Here is a 14,027-nt window from a genome sequence, read left to right as displayed (position 1 = left end):
TATTTGGCTGTGTATCCTTCCACATAATATTTACATGTGTGCACACCAACCTCCTCACTACCCCCCCACCTTAATATCCAGACTTTTTTTGGTTTGGTTTTGTTAAAGCTTTGAAAACATGATTATGGATAGATGGTTAATAATTTGCCTAGCTAATTTGGGGGAGTACATAAAGAATGCCACAGTCTGCATCCTTTTTCATCTGTCTCTGGGAACAACTCAGGTTTGCATCTCGGTTTATCGTTCCCGAAGTGGAATTACTGGGTTGACCAGTTTACTATTGACTTCTGGTATTGAGCACCATGTGCCTGGTAGGGGGAGGGTGGGGAGATGGAAGAACGCATCCGCCCTCAGGGATCTACCTCTCTGCAGACCGGCCCAACCAGCTCAGCCAGCGGGAATGCGAGATAAGAACATGGCAACAGGGCTTCTCAAGGGCTCTCAGGGGTCCTGCGCTCCAGCCGTGCCCTCCTTGTCGTAGATCTAAGTGACTCCTGGTTACCTGCACGTTGGAGGCTGTATCTGCAGGGTGTGGGCTGTACTGGGCCCCACTTCTTGGTTCCTCCCCCTTTGGAGTGAGTGAGGTCATTAAGAGGCGTGTGGAAAAACTCAGGTGAAGACTGAAGCCAAGCTTTGTGCAGACAAGTGAAGGCAGAGCCCAGCCTTGCCCGTCCATCACTCTCAGTCCTCAGGGAGTTCCCAGTCTGACGAGGCAGGTGCAACCTCTGTCCCATGGGGAACCCCTGGGCTTTGGAAGGAAGTTACTGTCCCCTGTTCTCCGGGAGCCCCAGTCTGAGTGAAGTGTCAAGATCCACAAACCAAAATGTGTGCAGTCACCTACGAACGGCCGTACAAGCAAGCGCAGACTGACGCCTGCCGTGCAGGGGCGTGACTGCACGCAGGGGTGGTTTCCTAGGATAACTTCCTGGGAAAGAGAAGGGCCTGGCTCCAGAGAGAGGAAGCTGGGCGGGGGAAGGACGGGGCCTGGGAGAAGGGGGAATGACCGGTGGGATCGGCCACCTGGCTGTCTTGCCAGGGCCAGAAGAGGAAGTTGGGAAAGCTAGAGGGAGGATGGGAAGTCCCAGGGGGTCTCTTCTGTCCTTGTCAGCAAGTTGGGGACATTAGGAGAGAAGGGCCAGTGTGAAGGGGGGGATTGTTTGGAGTTTTAATTTCCAAGAGTACCTTCTCTCCACCTCCCTTGTTCCCCTTCCCACCACCTCAATTCACCTCAAGGCTGGAGAATGGGCTTACGCTCGACAACTATCAGATCTTTATCTGAACACCTACTCATCACAAGCCCCATGCCACAGGACACCTGCCACCTGTTAGCATAATCCTCACTCAGGAGGCCTGGTCCCATCCGTGCTACGGCGGAGGACACAGAGGCCAGGGAAGAGAATGATCCTGCCGGGATCTCACAGCCAAGAAGTAGGGGTGCTGGGATCAGAGTCCCTGCCAGCGCGACAGTGTGAACCTCCAGGGGCCCTGGGGCTCCAGCGCCCCCTGCTTCTCTCCTGTCTGTCTTTCCCACACACATGCCACCTGCCAACAAGAGGCAAAAGGCACTGACTCCCAGGCCACCAGGCTCTCAACCAGAGGCGACTGTGCACCTCAGGGCACATGTGGGCGATGTCTGGAGGCATTTTTAGTTGTCACAACTTGGAGAGGTGTGGGGAGAGAGAAGCATGGGGAGGGAGCTACTGCGGGGTCTAGTGGAGGAGGCCAGGGATGCTGCTCAGCACCCAGGATGCCTAGGACAGCCCTCCAACAGAGGGGTGTTGGGCCACAGGACAGTGGTCCCGGGCCCCTCCAGTCTCAGCCAGATGTGGGCACCAGCATGCTTGCAGATGTGGGCAGAGAGTTCTCTGCAGATTCTGGATTAAAGCCCTTCCAGATGTGGAGGGGTGCCTTACAGACACGGCACATCCACACGGAGGGCCTCCCTGACAAAGATTCTGTCCTGGACCACACTCTACTCAGGCTTCCTCGATCTCTTTTTCAATTAGGTCTCAACTTTTGGACTCTGGGTTCCTCTCTGCATTGTCTGATTTTAGCAAGAATCCTGCTGTCAGCTCAGCCAGGATCCTCCTCAACATCTGGTGGTGTTCTTCACTCGCCACCCACCGCAGGTGTTGTCTGATCACCCCGACCCACCACCAGCAGGAATCCTGGTGGGTGGGTTTAGCCAGAATCCCCTCTGCCACCGATGTTTTCTCTTGGTAGTTTTCTATCCACTGCCCCTCACCTGCTCCTTGGCTATGAACCCCCACTTTTCCTCGCTGTCTTTGGAGATGAGCCCAATCTCTCTCTCCCACTGCCAGACCCCGTTGTAGTGGTCCCCACACACATCCGACGGCCCCCCTTGAACAGAGTCTGCATCACTGTATTACTGTGCTTCAGCAAGTGTCATTGAATAATTTTTCTTTACCACCCCTTTCAGATGGAAATAGAGAGGCCTTTGGGCCAATTTCCTTCCAGATGCCCGGGGAACGGTCAACTCCTGGTCAGGTGCTTAAACTCGTACTCCCTGCAGGCCAGGGCACCCTGGTAGGACTGGACCAGGTCGCTGTGGGCAGGGTGGTGGTGGTGGGAGGAAGGGGGTGGAGCCTCCTTTTTTTAGGGTGTGTGTCACCTGCCTCCTACCCAGGGGCATCGCCCTGGCACTACTCTGCCAGTGTGCGTGGCAGCGAGCTGGGGCCTGCTCCCCAGGGCCTTCGGAGCAGATTGCGGACCTTGCAAGCCCTATGTTGCTGGCCTCTAGGAACCCAGAACATGGCAGATGGGGCGCAGGCCAACCCCAAAGGGTTCAGGAAGAAGGTGCTGGTTAGCTACCCCTCTGGGCGGAGGGGCCCAAGTCTCAGGGCCTCTTCGCCTTCGAGAACCTCCAGGTACGTGCCTGCTATCCTGGGACGGAACCTCCATAGAGTGGTGCAGGGATGGGGTGGGGAACTGACTCCCAGAATCCCTTTCTCCAGAAAGGAGAGCTCTGAGTTTCTGAGCGATGGCTAAGATATGTCACTGCAGCTTTAGCTCTAGAAGGGCCTTAGGCATCATCTAGTCAACCCTCAGAGGGCACTGGAGACCCAAAAAGGCTAAGGGATCTATCCACAGTCACACAGCATTTTGGAAGCAGAGCCAGGATTAGAACCCAGGGAACCGGGTCTCTTGGCTCCAGGTGCAAGACCTAGCCCCCAGATTGGGTCACGTGACTCCCTGCTACACATGTGGAAGAGAGGTTGGTTCCCATCTGCGACAGTGGCCCAACCCCGTGAGACAGTGAACTTCCTGTCTTGGACGCTGATGCACGGAGGGGATTCCTGCTCAGGGTGGGAGGGGAGGAGGCTCCTGGTGGCTCCTGGTTCTGCCATCCTGGGGGTGTTCCTCCCGGAGGTGCCGGGCAGGCGGGAGGTGCTCAGATCTTCCTGGAGGTGCTAATCACAGAGAGGGACAGCAGGGGAGCAGGACCCGAGGCATCAAGGGACAGCATTGATGGCACCTATAATGAGGCCCAGGAGGGAGCAGCAGGCCCACAACAGCAGGCAGGTGGAAGGGACCGACTCAGGACTTGGGTTTCCTCGTCTCTCAGATCTAGCCTGGCTGTGAAGTTCTGCGCCATTGCCCTCCTGGCCGGCTGCGGTGAGTAAAGGCTCTGGGGAGATTCCACCTCCTCTCCCCCCTCAGCCTTTCTCCCATGACCTTGGGCGCCCAGGTTCTCATTCCACTGACTGGTGGCAAGACCTCGGGCCTGTCGTTTCTCTCTCTGGGCCTCCACTTCCCCGCTCAACCCCTTGTCAGGCTTCATCCTCTCTCCGGGGCTGTTTACTCCTCCAGCCACCTGTAAACACGCCAGGGGCAGCCGGCTTTTATGAGCCTCAGGTGGGCAGGGCTCAGAGCTGAGCAAGCCTCATAAAGTGGTGCCATTCGCTGGGCGTCTGGGCACCACAGCAAACCTGGGTGTTTGCGTAGATGGGAATGCATGTTTGCATATGTGTGTTTGTGTAGACAGGAGCTAATGAGTCTGTGTGTGGATACACACATGTATCTATGTGTGAACAGGTGTGTCTGAGCGTATGGTGATGTCTCTGTGTAAACATGTCAATAAGATGTCTAAGTGTGTGTTAACTGCCGTGTGTATGTCTCTAGGGTGCATTTGAACCTAGCGGTGCACATACCTGCAGACAGTGTGCGTAGCAGCGGTGACTATGTGTGAGTGTACAAGAAGACGGTAGAGCAGGTCTGGGGACTCCTTTCCCAGGCGTGGTGCTCCCGGGCATGTGGATCCGGGAAGCTGAGGCTCCTGACACAAGTCTGACCCTGCCCACATCCAGATGTTCCAAAACAGGTGCCTCAGGTGGGCGCAAGGTGAACCGAGCCCCTCACTGACTTTTCACGGAGCCTGGTAAACATCACCGGAGCACGGCCGGGCTTGGGGGAAGGAAAGAAAGTCCAGAAATAAAAGAAGGTTAAATGTGGCCAGACGCGTTGGTTGAATTCAGGCAGTGTAGCCTGTTATTTACAGAATAACCACTTGAGTTCAGCCCAAACCACTGGCGGGGACAGAGCCTTCGGCCTGACTAGACGCAGATGTCATTCCTGTTGCTTGGAGTGGGAGTGCGGACGTGGCCTCAGCTTTAGGCCACGGATTCCACTCTGGGTGCTGTGTGTGTCTGTGTGCGTTTGTGATGAGTGTGTGCATACATGTGTACAAGTGTGTGGAGAGTGTGAGGTGGGTGAGAGTATGTTTATGTCTGTGTGCGTGTGTGAGTGTAAGAGCGTGTGTGCACGCATGTGCTCATATGTGTGTCCACCCTGTGTATGCCTGGATGAATTTCTTCTCGCAGCCTGGGAGCTGATCACTGGGGGACCCTGGGGGCTGAAGCTGCCCCTCGGGGGTAACACCTGCACAGTTAGCAGGTGGGTGGGGGGTCGGAGGTGGAGGGCTTCAGGCTGGGGGAGCGAGGAGGCCAGGACCTCACCGGGGGTGGTCCCTCCTCCAGGCACCCTCCCCGGGGTGCCCTGCAGGGGAGTGTCATTTACTGGCCGTCCTCAGACTTGGGAACTGAGGTCACAGAGGTTATGCAATGGCCCACGGCCTTAGGGTGCTGATGGAGAAACCTGTTGGTCTGCCAAACCCGGGTCTGTCTGCCTCCCAAGCTGCTTGCGCGTACATTTTCCTGCAGCAACAAGAGCCCCGCAGAGCAGGAGGAAAGGGTGGAGAGGAGCCAACGTGCCCGGGAGGGTCCCCTTGGCCCCTGTCTCCTTCTCCTTCAACAGCCATCAGGCCACATCTTCTGTGTGCAGCTCAAGACGCTCCGGCCCCTGGACGCAGGTCCTCTCTCCCTGCCCTGGACCCAACGTACACATTTAGATGGCTCTCAACCATCCTCTTTGATCTGTCATTTCTCCCTACTCCTGCCTCATTTCCTCTCTTGTTTGTTCCTTATTCTCTGTAATGATGAAAATCCCTAAGCCAACAGACAGGAAAACTCAAGTGGAGCAGGATTCCCAAAGTCAACCCACTGACAGGGAAGGCAGCCCTGGCGCAGGGTCTCCACAAACCCCAGGAGGTGGCGCCGTGGAGGGAGCGAGCATCTGGCCCAGACACTGAGCCGGCATTGGCCTGCCTGATCTCTGGCGGTCAGGATTGTTATTCCCATTTTACAGAGGGGAAAACAGAGCCCCCGGGAGTTTTAGTTATGGGCCCAGGTCTGTCTGACTCCAAAGTCTGTGCTCCTCCCTCTAAGGCATGTTGAGGTGGTGAGCTCCGCATCAAGAGAGATGTTGGACAACCACATCTCAAGAAGTGAGTCTCTGCAGTCTTTGGGGTTCTACCCAGATGCCAGTTCCTGAAATTCTTGGTTTCCTCCCTCTCACAGTACATTTCCTCTTTGGGGCCATGGAGGAGGGTGGGGAAGGTGGAGAGAGTAGGGGCCAGGATGCTGAACTGGGCACCGAGCCCTGTGCACAGCTGGTGGAGCCCCAGGGAGGGGGAGGCAGGAGGGAGCTGCACCACGTGGCGGTTAGCATCCCAGCCCTGGGGCACGCAAGCCAGGTTCAAGGCTGGGCTCTGCCACTTCCAGGCTGTATGACCTGGGCAAACCTTTACCTTCCTGAGCCTTAGTTTGCTCATCCGTAAAATGGGGCGAGAGAGGCTCTCCTGCCTGTGTGTGGGGAGGCCTCGCCCAGGTAAGGATCTAAGCACAGCCTCCGTGTTCACTCAGCAGTGAGCCAGGAGGCAATGTGGGGGAAGCACGGGCCGCCAGCCCAGGAGGCAGGGAGCAGGCAGGGGAGGCAGGCCTGCCAGGCACCGGGAAGCTGATTCTGCTGGTATGGGAAGCTCGGTTGCACTATTGTTTCCTGTGAGACGGGGACAAAGGGAGAGGCGTGTGTGCACGCACGCTCGTGTGTGTGTGGGGGTGTGTGTGTGTCTTCATTGAATGACCAGAGCATCCTATTGTCTCTAGATTAATCCTGAGATGCACCAGCCCCAGGACTGTGATGGGGACATTGAATCACCATGGGGGCAGAGGGACCAGGCCAAGCTGGAAGGGCCTAGAACAAGCCCCTGTGTTCAGAAGAGCACGTGGCCTTTGCAAAGCTCCTTACAGTTTACCGGGCTCTTGGGCTCTCTCTGCCCGGGTCCAAGCTCTGTCTCCACGGCTTTTGGACAATGTGTTCTTGAGCAAGTTACTCCGGGCCTCAATCTCCTCATCTGTAAAATGGAGGTGATAATGGCACCTGGTAGGTTGCAGTGAGTGCTCAGTGAGTTAATGCAGGAAGCGGCTGAGGACAGCGCCCGGCCAGGAGAAGCCCTCCCCAAATGGTAACTACGATTCCTTTCTCAGGGCCGTAGGGCTTAATGTGAGAATGTGGGTAATGCACCATACTCCATGCTTTGTAGGTTCCTTCCTTCCTTCCTCCTGCTCTGCCTCCCTCCCCCTTTCCCTGGCCCTGGGGTGTGGGGGGCCGGTCAGTGAGATGGCAGGGAGCTCACAGCACCCCTGTTCTCTTGCAGTCCTGCCCGCTGCCCACAGCAGCCTGCTCAACCTGAAATCCATGGTGGAAGCCATCACGGGGAGAAACGCCATCCTGTCCTTCGTGGGCTACGGCTGCTTCTGCGGGCTGGGGGGCCGCGGGCTGCCCATGGATGAGGTGGACTGGTAGGTTCCAGGGCACCTGGGCTGACGTTGGGAACCGGGTGGGGGCCGCGAAGGTCAGACTGATCTCCATCTCTAGGAGGCAGGAGAGGGCCCTTTCCCCAGAGGATGGGGCTCGTTCGATGAGTTAGTGACCAGGAGCCTGGCCTGTAGACACTTTCTGTTGTCCATCTCCAAGGTCTTGGGCCTGGAGACATTTGAACTCCCATTCTCATGGGAAGGAAACTTTGATCTGCTCCCAAACACATATGAGAGCAGCTGCCACCCAGCTCATGCTCCACGAAGGTGAAGGCTGTGATCCCCACCCCCTCCGACTGGAGGCTCTAGAGGGGGGACCATGCTTCCTCCATCAGACTGGGACTTCCCAGAAGCCATGGCTTGTCTTCTGCTCCTACTTCCCCAAAAGAAGCCAGCACCACGTCTAGATCACTGGGGCCTTAATAAATGCATGTTGACTAATTGCCCTCCCTCCACTGGAGGGGATGGGGACAGTTACATCACATTTGCTTCCTGTCCCCCACCCCCAAGCCCCACTCAACCCTCCAGACCTTCATCCTTCCCTGGCCATCGTGCACAGCTAAGCATGACCTCTGCAGATAGCTGGTCTCCTCTGATGACTTAACCCTAACCCTCCATCCCACCTGGACCACATTGCCTGACCTCCCCCGCCGCAGCTGCGGCCAGGGATCCAAGAGTTTATAAAGCTGGGAGCCTGGGCGTAGGACAAAGAGGCAGGATTGTGGACAAGAACCTGGAGCACAGGCCCAGCTCTGCCTGGCTCTGCGACCTCGGGCAAGCAACTGGCCCCCTTTGAGCCTTCGTCTGAAGGTCTGACTCATGAGGAACTGGAGCAGATGATCAGTATCTCTGCCCGTAGGAGAGGGGCCAGCCTGGCTACACCTGTCTGCTCTCCTCTACCCGCCCCCAGGTGCTGCCACGCCCATGACTGCTGCTACCAGAAGCTCTTTGACCAGGGCTGCCACCCCTATGTGGACCACTACGAGCACGCCATCGAGAATAACGCCACGATTGTCTGCAGTGAGTGTCCCGCAGCCGCCATCCAGTCCCAAGAGAAGGTCGTGGACCGCCAGCCCTGCCAGCCTGTGCTGGGGGCTGTGCGCAGGGTTGCCAGATGAAATACAGGATGCCCGGTTCGATTTGAATTTCAGATGAACAACAAAAAAATGTTTTCACATAAGGCTATCCCAAATATTGCACAGGACATACTTATACTAAAAATAAAATGTTAGCATAAAACTCATTAGTATAAAATTGAGAATTAGCATGAGTATGTGCGGTGCAAAATTTGGGGCGTACTTATGCTAAAATATTCATCATTTTCTGAAATTTGAATGAACCAGGCTCTTGTTTTGTTTATTTGTCTGCTACATCTAACAACCCTCGCCATGGTTCTAGCACTTCTCTGTGATGTGCTCTGGTCCTGCAAACTGAATTGGTACCTTGGTTCTCCAGTCCCCAAGATTCTTAAGCTTTGGGGAGCGATGCTGATTCAGCGGGTCTGGGTGGGCCCAGGAATCTGCTTTCAGCCAGATCCTCAGGTGACTCTGAGACTTTGTGACCCGCTTACCTGGGAGTCAGGAGACCTGGGTTTCAACCTGGGTCCTGCCAGCACCTCCTCATGTTGTAACCCTGGGCAGGGTCATTCCCCGCCTGGCCTCAGTCTCCCCATGGGTACATTGAGGGGGTGTGGATCAGAGCAGATCTGTCCCCTCTTCATCTGTCATTGGGGCCCCACCAGGCGGTAGCCCCACCCCAGGATACGCAGGGTCTCTGGGCATTGGAGGGATGGGAGCCCAGCCCGGTGGGGTCCCTCCTTTCCCACGAGCTCTTCATGGTCGTCCCCCAGCTGTGGGGTGCGGCATCCAATCTAATAGCCCAGGTGTCCCTGCCCTGTCTCTCCGTGCTGCCATGGGTGGCCCGGGGCTCCCTTTGTCTCCTTGTCTCTCTGTACGTCATCCATCCCTCACTGATAGCGAACAAGCAATGCCAGCTTTGCAAAGAAACTCTCCTGTTCTCTGGGAAAGAGTCTGGTGGGGAAGTGGGCACGCCTGGAGCTCCCTGGGAGCCAGGGCCCTGTGGTCTTCGTATTCTGCTGCTCGAATGTGGGGTGAAGGACTGGCTTGAGAGAGGGGGTGTCACCCCAGGAAAGCGGTTCAAGGAGAGAAATCTGTCCCCCGCCCCAGCAGGCCCTGGATGAACCCAAGAGTGGTTTTCATGCTGGTTCTGGGGATTCTGGGGCATTGGGTCAGCTGCTGCGAGATTGGAAGGGGTGTCCCTGAGTGGTCCAGTGGGCTCTGTAACATATACTATCGTTTAAGTGGCTTCTCTTTCTGTTTTATTTGATATATTAGCCTTACTGCAAGGAGTTTCGTTTAAGAGAAGGGATTCTGCTGATGGGAAGTTTGAAAAGTTGGCAAACCATGGGGCTAGTGGGTGATTCTCAAAGGGTGTTCCCCGAACCCACAGCACCAGCATCATGTGGGAACTCGTTAGAAATGCAGATTCTCAGGCCCTGCCCAGACCTGCCAAATCAGAAGCTCTAGGGGTACGGTCCACAGTCTCGGTCTAAACAAGCCTTCCAGCTGATTCTAAGCGCACCTAAGGATGAGAACTATCGGGTAGGTGATTTCTGAAGGCTGATAATAATACCACCAGCAACAGCAATGGCAGTTGCTAGTTATTAAGCATTTGCTTCATGGCAGGCACCGAGCCAAGCTCTTTATAGGTGCTTTTCTCACTCATCCTCACCACGAACTCCCTCCAGGGTGGGTGTTCTGTGATTTTGTGACTTAAGAGAGGAGGCCTGGGGTGGTAGAAAGTAACCGGCCCGGGGATGGGGCGTTCCTGACACCTGAGTTCCTGTCCCACCTCTGCCTGTGGTTCTGGGGGACATAGATAAACCCATCCTCCTTTCTGGGCCTCAGTTTCCCCAATTATACAATGTCCTGGTGGACTTCAGTGGTTCTCCAATTTTAACATTCTCCAGAGTCACCTGGAGGGCTACTGACAAAGACTCCTGGGCCCGGCCCAGAACTTTTGAGCCCCGCAGGTCTGGGGTGGGCCTGCTGATGCTGCTGGCCCCAGGACCACATTCCAAGGGCCCCTGGAACCTCAGGGTCCATGTGCTCCCCTCCCCATAGGTGAGCTCAACAAGACAGAGTGTGACAAGCAGACTTGCGAGTGTGACAAGAGCCTGGCTCTGTGCCTCCAGAGCCAGACGTACAACGAGGAGCATCGCAACTACCTCAACATCTACTGCCATGGCCCCACGCCCAACTGCAGCATCTACGAGCCGCCCCAGGAGGAGGCAGCATCCATACATATCTCCCCGGAGCCCTCTGCACCTCCCTAGTGCCTTCTGGGGTCTGAAGGAGAAGAGGGGTGGAGGTTCAGGCTCTGGAGACCAGAGGGATGGAGCAGGTGGAGTTGAGGGCAGATGGGGAGCCCACGGGCTGCCTTCACCTTGCCCTCTAGCGAGACCTGCCCCCAGAGGACTCAGGAAGGCCTGGGCCCTGACTGTGGCCTCCTAGCTCCTCCAGCCCAGCACTGGGTGTGGCTGCATCCTGGACTTGGCAGGGAGCGTGTGGCTTGTGTGGGTCTCTCCTGAGTGTGGAAGGGGAGGCCTGAGAGAGAGGAGGCTGGGGGCTTCTGTTGCTGGCCCTAGCTTGACTTGCTCAGCTTGGGCTTCAAGGTTGGGCCCTGGTGTCTTAGAGACCCAGACCCTGAGCGGCCAGCATAGGCCCAGAGCTTGGTGTGTCTGAGGACCAGGTTCCCAGGCACACAGACTGCTGGTCACGAGGCCTGGGTTCTGGGGGCCCCTTGGCTGCTCCTGCAGGATGAGTCAGGATGATCCCTGCTTTGGGGGCTTTGTGGCTCTTTTGAGCCCGATTAGACAGCAGGTGGCCTATCCTGGCCTTTGTCAAGGTGGCCCAGGAGTCCAGGTCCAGAAACCACAGGATAGCAACAGTGCTTAGTGACCCAGCTCTGCAGTCTGGCCTCAGTTATCCCAGTTATCTCAGAGCAGGCTCCTGGCACTGACGGAACCCACATGTGCACCTGTCGGTGCACAGGGACCAAGATGGGGCACACTCGCAGTGCCTCCCACACTCACAGGTCTTCCTCTGCCTCCCCCACTGACCCTCTCACATAAGAGTCACATCCTGGCCCTGCAACATTGCACTGCTCCGAGGGGCACCCCAACCCTAGGATTCCCGGGTCCCTGACAAACATGGGAGAGGGCAAGGCCCAGGCCCCTCCCCATGCACTTCTCCTCATGCAGCTGCTGGGCCAGTGGGTGGGAAGACCCCAGACTCTGCTCTCCCTGGGCAGGGAGAGGCGAGGCTGCAACCCAGCATCAGAAGCCCTCTCGACAGGAAGGAGGCTGAGGGCTGGGACCCTCCTCTGTGAAGAGGGAAGCAAAGCAAAGCAAAGAGACGGGGTCCAGGCAGGAGGCTGCATGGATGATTCAGGAAGGCAGGAGGGAGGGAGCAAGATGCAAAGAGGGAAGGGAGAGGAGAAGGTGGGAGAGAGGTGAGACGAGGTGAGGGTCGGACATCCAGACCAGAGTGGTCTTGGCAGGGGAAGCGGGGTAGAGGAGATTTGGGGGGCAGGGACCCCTGGGATTGTGGCCAGGGGTGGAGGAGGACAGGCCTCAGTGGGCCAGCTTTCTTGTCTCTGCCCAGCACTTGTTTCTCCAGGTGCGCCTCCCCCGTCCCTCTCGCCTCATCTCTTGACCTCAGGGTCTGTGGCCTCCAAGTAGCCAGTGTGCCTGCCTCACCCCCGCCTTCTGCCTTCATCTGGTGTCAACCTTGAGGACCTACTGACACAGCGCTGCGACCCTCCTGGACTCCATGAACAGCCACCAGGAAGCTCAGCCCACCCCGCCAGTGCCTCGTGGACCACTGTCACTGGGGGAGGGGCAGCCAAGAAGGACGGAGGCAGGGAGAGGAGTGGGGGTGGGGAGAGAACTTCTACGAAAAAGATGGCAGGACTGGACGGAAACAGAACACGGGCTTTGGGTACTGAGGGTGAGGCTGCTGGCTGACGTCAGCTGTCAGTGTGTGGGAGGAAGCCCTTCCACCGCTCACCTCCTGCCGGCTGGCCATGGTGGGATGGTTGGGTCCTCTATGTGCCCTGACCTGACCTGTCCAGTCACTGAGATCTTCTTCTTCTACCCTCTCAGGAGCCCAGTTAACAAACTACCTTCTTTTCGCCATTCTGGGCTGGCCCATCATCACTGAGCAAAGCCCCCACCAAGCAAGCGTGGAGCCAGCACCGTGCACCAGGCGTCCCCCCGGAGCAAGGACTGCGGAGGCCTCGGCCCCTCACCTGTGGGAGCCCGATTTCTGCTGTGCCCCTCCGCACGTGCACACATCCTCATCTCCTGGGAGTCTGGCCAGTGTGTCGGGATGAGACTCTGCTGCTAAGGAGTCCTGCTGGCCTGGATCTCACCCCAGACCCTCCCGGATGCTGCAACCCCCAGAGATTCTCCACAGGACTCGGCACCCCCTCCGCAAATGAATAAAGGCCTCCTGCCTCAACTCCCCACTGCTGGGTCCTCCTTGGCCTGCACTCAGTGGCCCAGCATCAGGGGAGGCTGCAGTGACTCCCTCTTGGGTCCCAGCTCCGGGGAAAGCAGGTTGGCTGACACCCAGCATGGCCTGTCCCCTCTTGTCCCTGGCCTGAGCGAAGTGGCCCTGCTCCAGCAGAGGCAAATGTTGGGAAGGTTGGAAAGTGGCACTGAGGCTACAGTCACTGTGGTCCAGCAGTCAGACAATGATAACAACTGCTAGGCTGAATGTTTGTCAGGCGTCAATCACCACAATGCTCTCCCTCCACCCCGCCCTTCGCTGTCGAACCCCTGAGGCCCAGAGAGGGAAAGTAACTTGTTCAAAGTCATACAGGTCACGTGTGGTGGGGCTGGGATCCGAATCCTCAGCATCGGACTTTGAACCGCCCCTCCTCACACCTTCATAATGATGACTTGGGCAGCTGGGGGCAGTGCCAGGAGTGACTGGGAGTCCAGCAGATCCTGGGTCCCAGTCCTGGCCCCTTCTCTGACTCGAGTCTCTTCCCTGTTATGGGCCTCAGTTTCCCCATGCGCAGAGTGAGCACAGCGGCTGTTTCAGATGCTCCCCAAGCCATGAGTTTCCCTGGAGACATCCAGGGGAGATCTCCGGGGAAGGGGAGGCTGAGCAGATGGGACCCTGCCTCCCTCAACTCAGCCTTCAGTGGAGCAGCCCTGCCGTCCCTGTCTTGTATGTGGAGCTTTCACCTGAGTTACTGTGAGAAGAAAAGAGACTCTTCAGCTAAAATTGTTTAAAAGTTTGAAAACCCTAGGACATGATTGATCATCCTTTAGTTCATTCATTCAACGGACCTCTATCGATGGTCTCCTATGGACCAGGCATGGTGCTGGGCTTCAGGGTGGATGCCACTAATCAGACACAGCCTCTGCCTGCGGGAAGCCCACAGCCTAGGGGGGGAGGCAGCCATGTGGACTGACAGCCTTGACACATGTGCCAGGTGGTGTCAGGGGAGCGCAGAGGATGAAGCCCCAGTGCATCCATGACAGTCCTGAAGGAGGTTCCTAAGAGGATACGGGGGGCGGGGGTGGGGGGTGGTGGGGGGGGTGGGTAGAGCTGGGATGGTGTATTGAGGTCCCTGGAGGTGGAGAGGAGGAGCAAGGGTCACATTTTCTGAGAAAGGGGGCTCTTTACTTCTATAGTCCGGGGGGCCTCTCCTTCCTCAGGGCTCCTTCCAAGTTAGTGAGATCTAAGGCATGAGTCTGTGCTGAGGCTTGAGGAGGGGGCCGTAGATGCTCTGGTCTGGGGGCTGCCGCTAACAGAC

The 14,027-nt window shown here is 57.1% G+C and overlaps 1 protein-coding gene across 1 annotated transcript; it reads left to right on the top strand.

Moving 5' to 3' along the window:
* The first annotated feature begins 2,657 nt into the window (after positions 1 to 2,657).
* Positions 2,658 to 13,776, top strand: PLA2G2F (phospholipase A2 group IIF). The gene is made up of 5 exons (XM_014854771.3): positions 2,658 to 2,888; positions 3,587 to 3,636; positions 7,016 to 7,160; positions 8,086 to 8,195; positions 10,319 to 13,776. The coding sequence occupies exons 1-5, from the start codon at positions 2,773 to 2,775 to the stop codon at positions 10,528 to 10,530; spliced, it is 633 nt and encodes a 210-aa protein (XP_014710257.1). The 5' UTR covers positions 2,658 to 2,772; the 3' UTR covers positions 10,531 to 13,776.
* Positions 13,777 to 14,027: the final 251 nt, after the last annotated feature.

This window comes from Equus asinus, chromosome 5, assembly GCF_041296235.1.
Source record: "Equus asinus isolate D_3611 breed Donkey chromosome 5, EquAss-T2T_v2, whole genome shotgun sequence".
Taxonomy (NCBI): domain Eukaryota; kingdom Metazoa; phylum Chordata; class Mammalia; order Perissodactyla; family Equidae; genus Equus; species Equus asinus.
Note: the sequence above shows the minus strand (reverse complement) of the source record. Positions and strands in the feature narration are given on the sequence as shown.

Excerpts from the sequence above, each read along its gene's own strand:
- PLA2G2F (XM_014854771.3), top strand. The coding sequence starts at position 2,773 with ATGGCAGATGGGGCGCAGGCCAACCCCAAAGGGTTCAGGAAGAAGGTG. Across the intron at positions 3,637-7,015 it reads TGCCCTCCTGGCCGGCTGCG|TCCTGCCCGCTGCCCACAGC; the intron begins GTGAGTAAAGGC and ends GTTCTCTTGCAG. Across the intron at positions 8,196-10,318 it reads TAACGCCACGATTGTCTGCA|GTGAGCTCAACAAGACAGAG; the intron begins GTGAGTGTCCCG and ends CCCTCCCCATAG.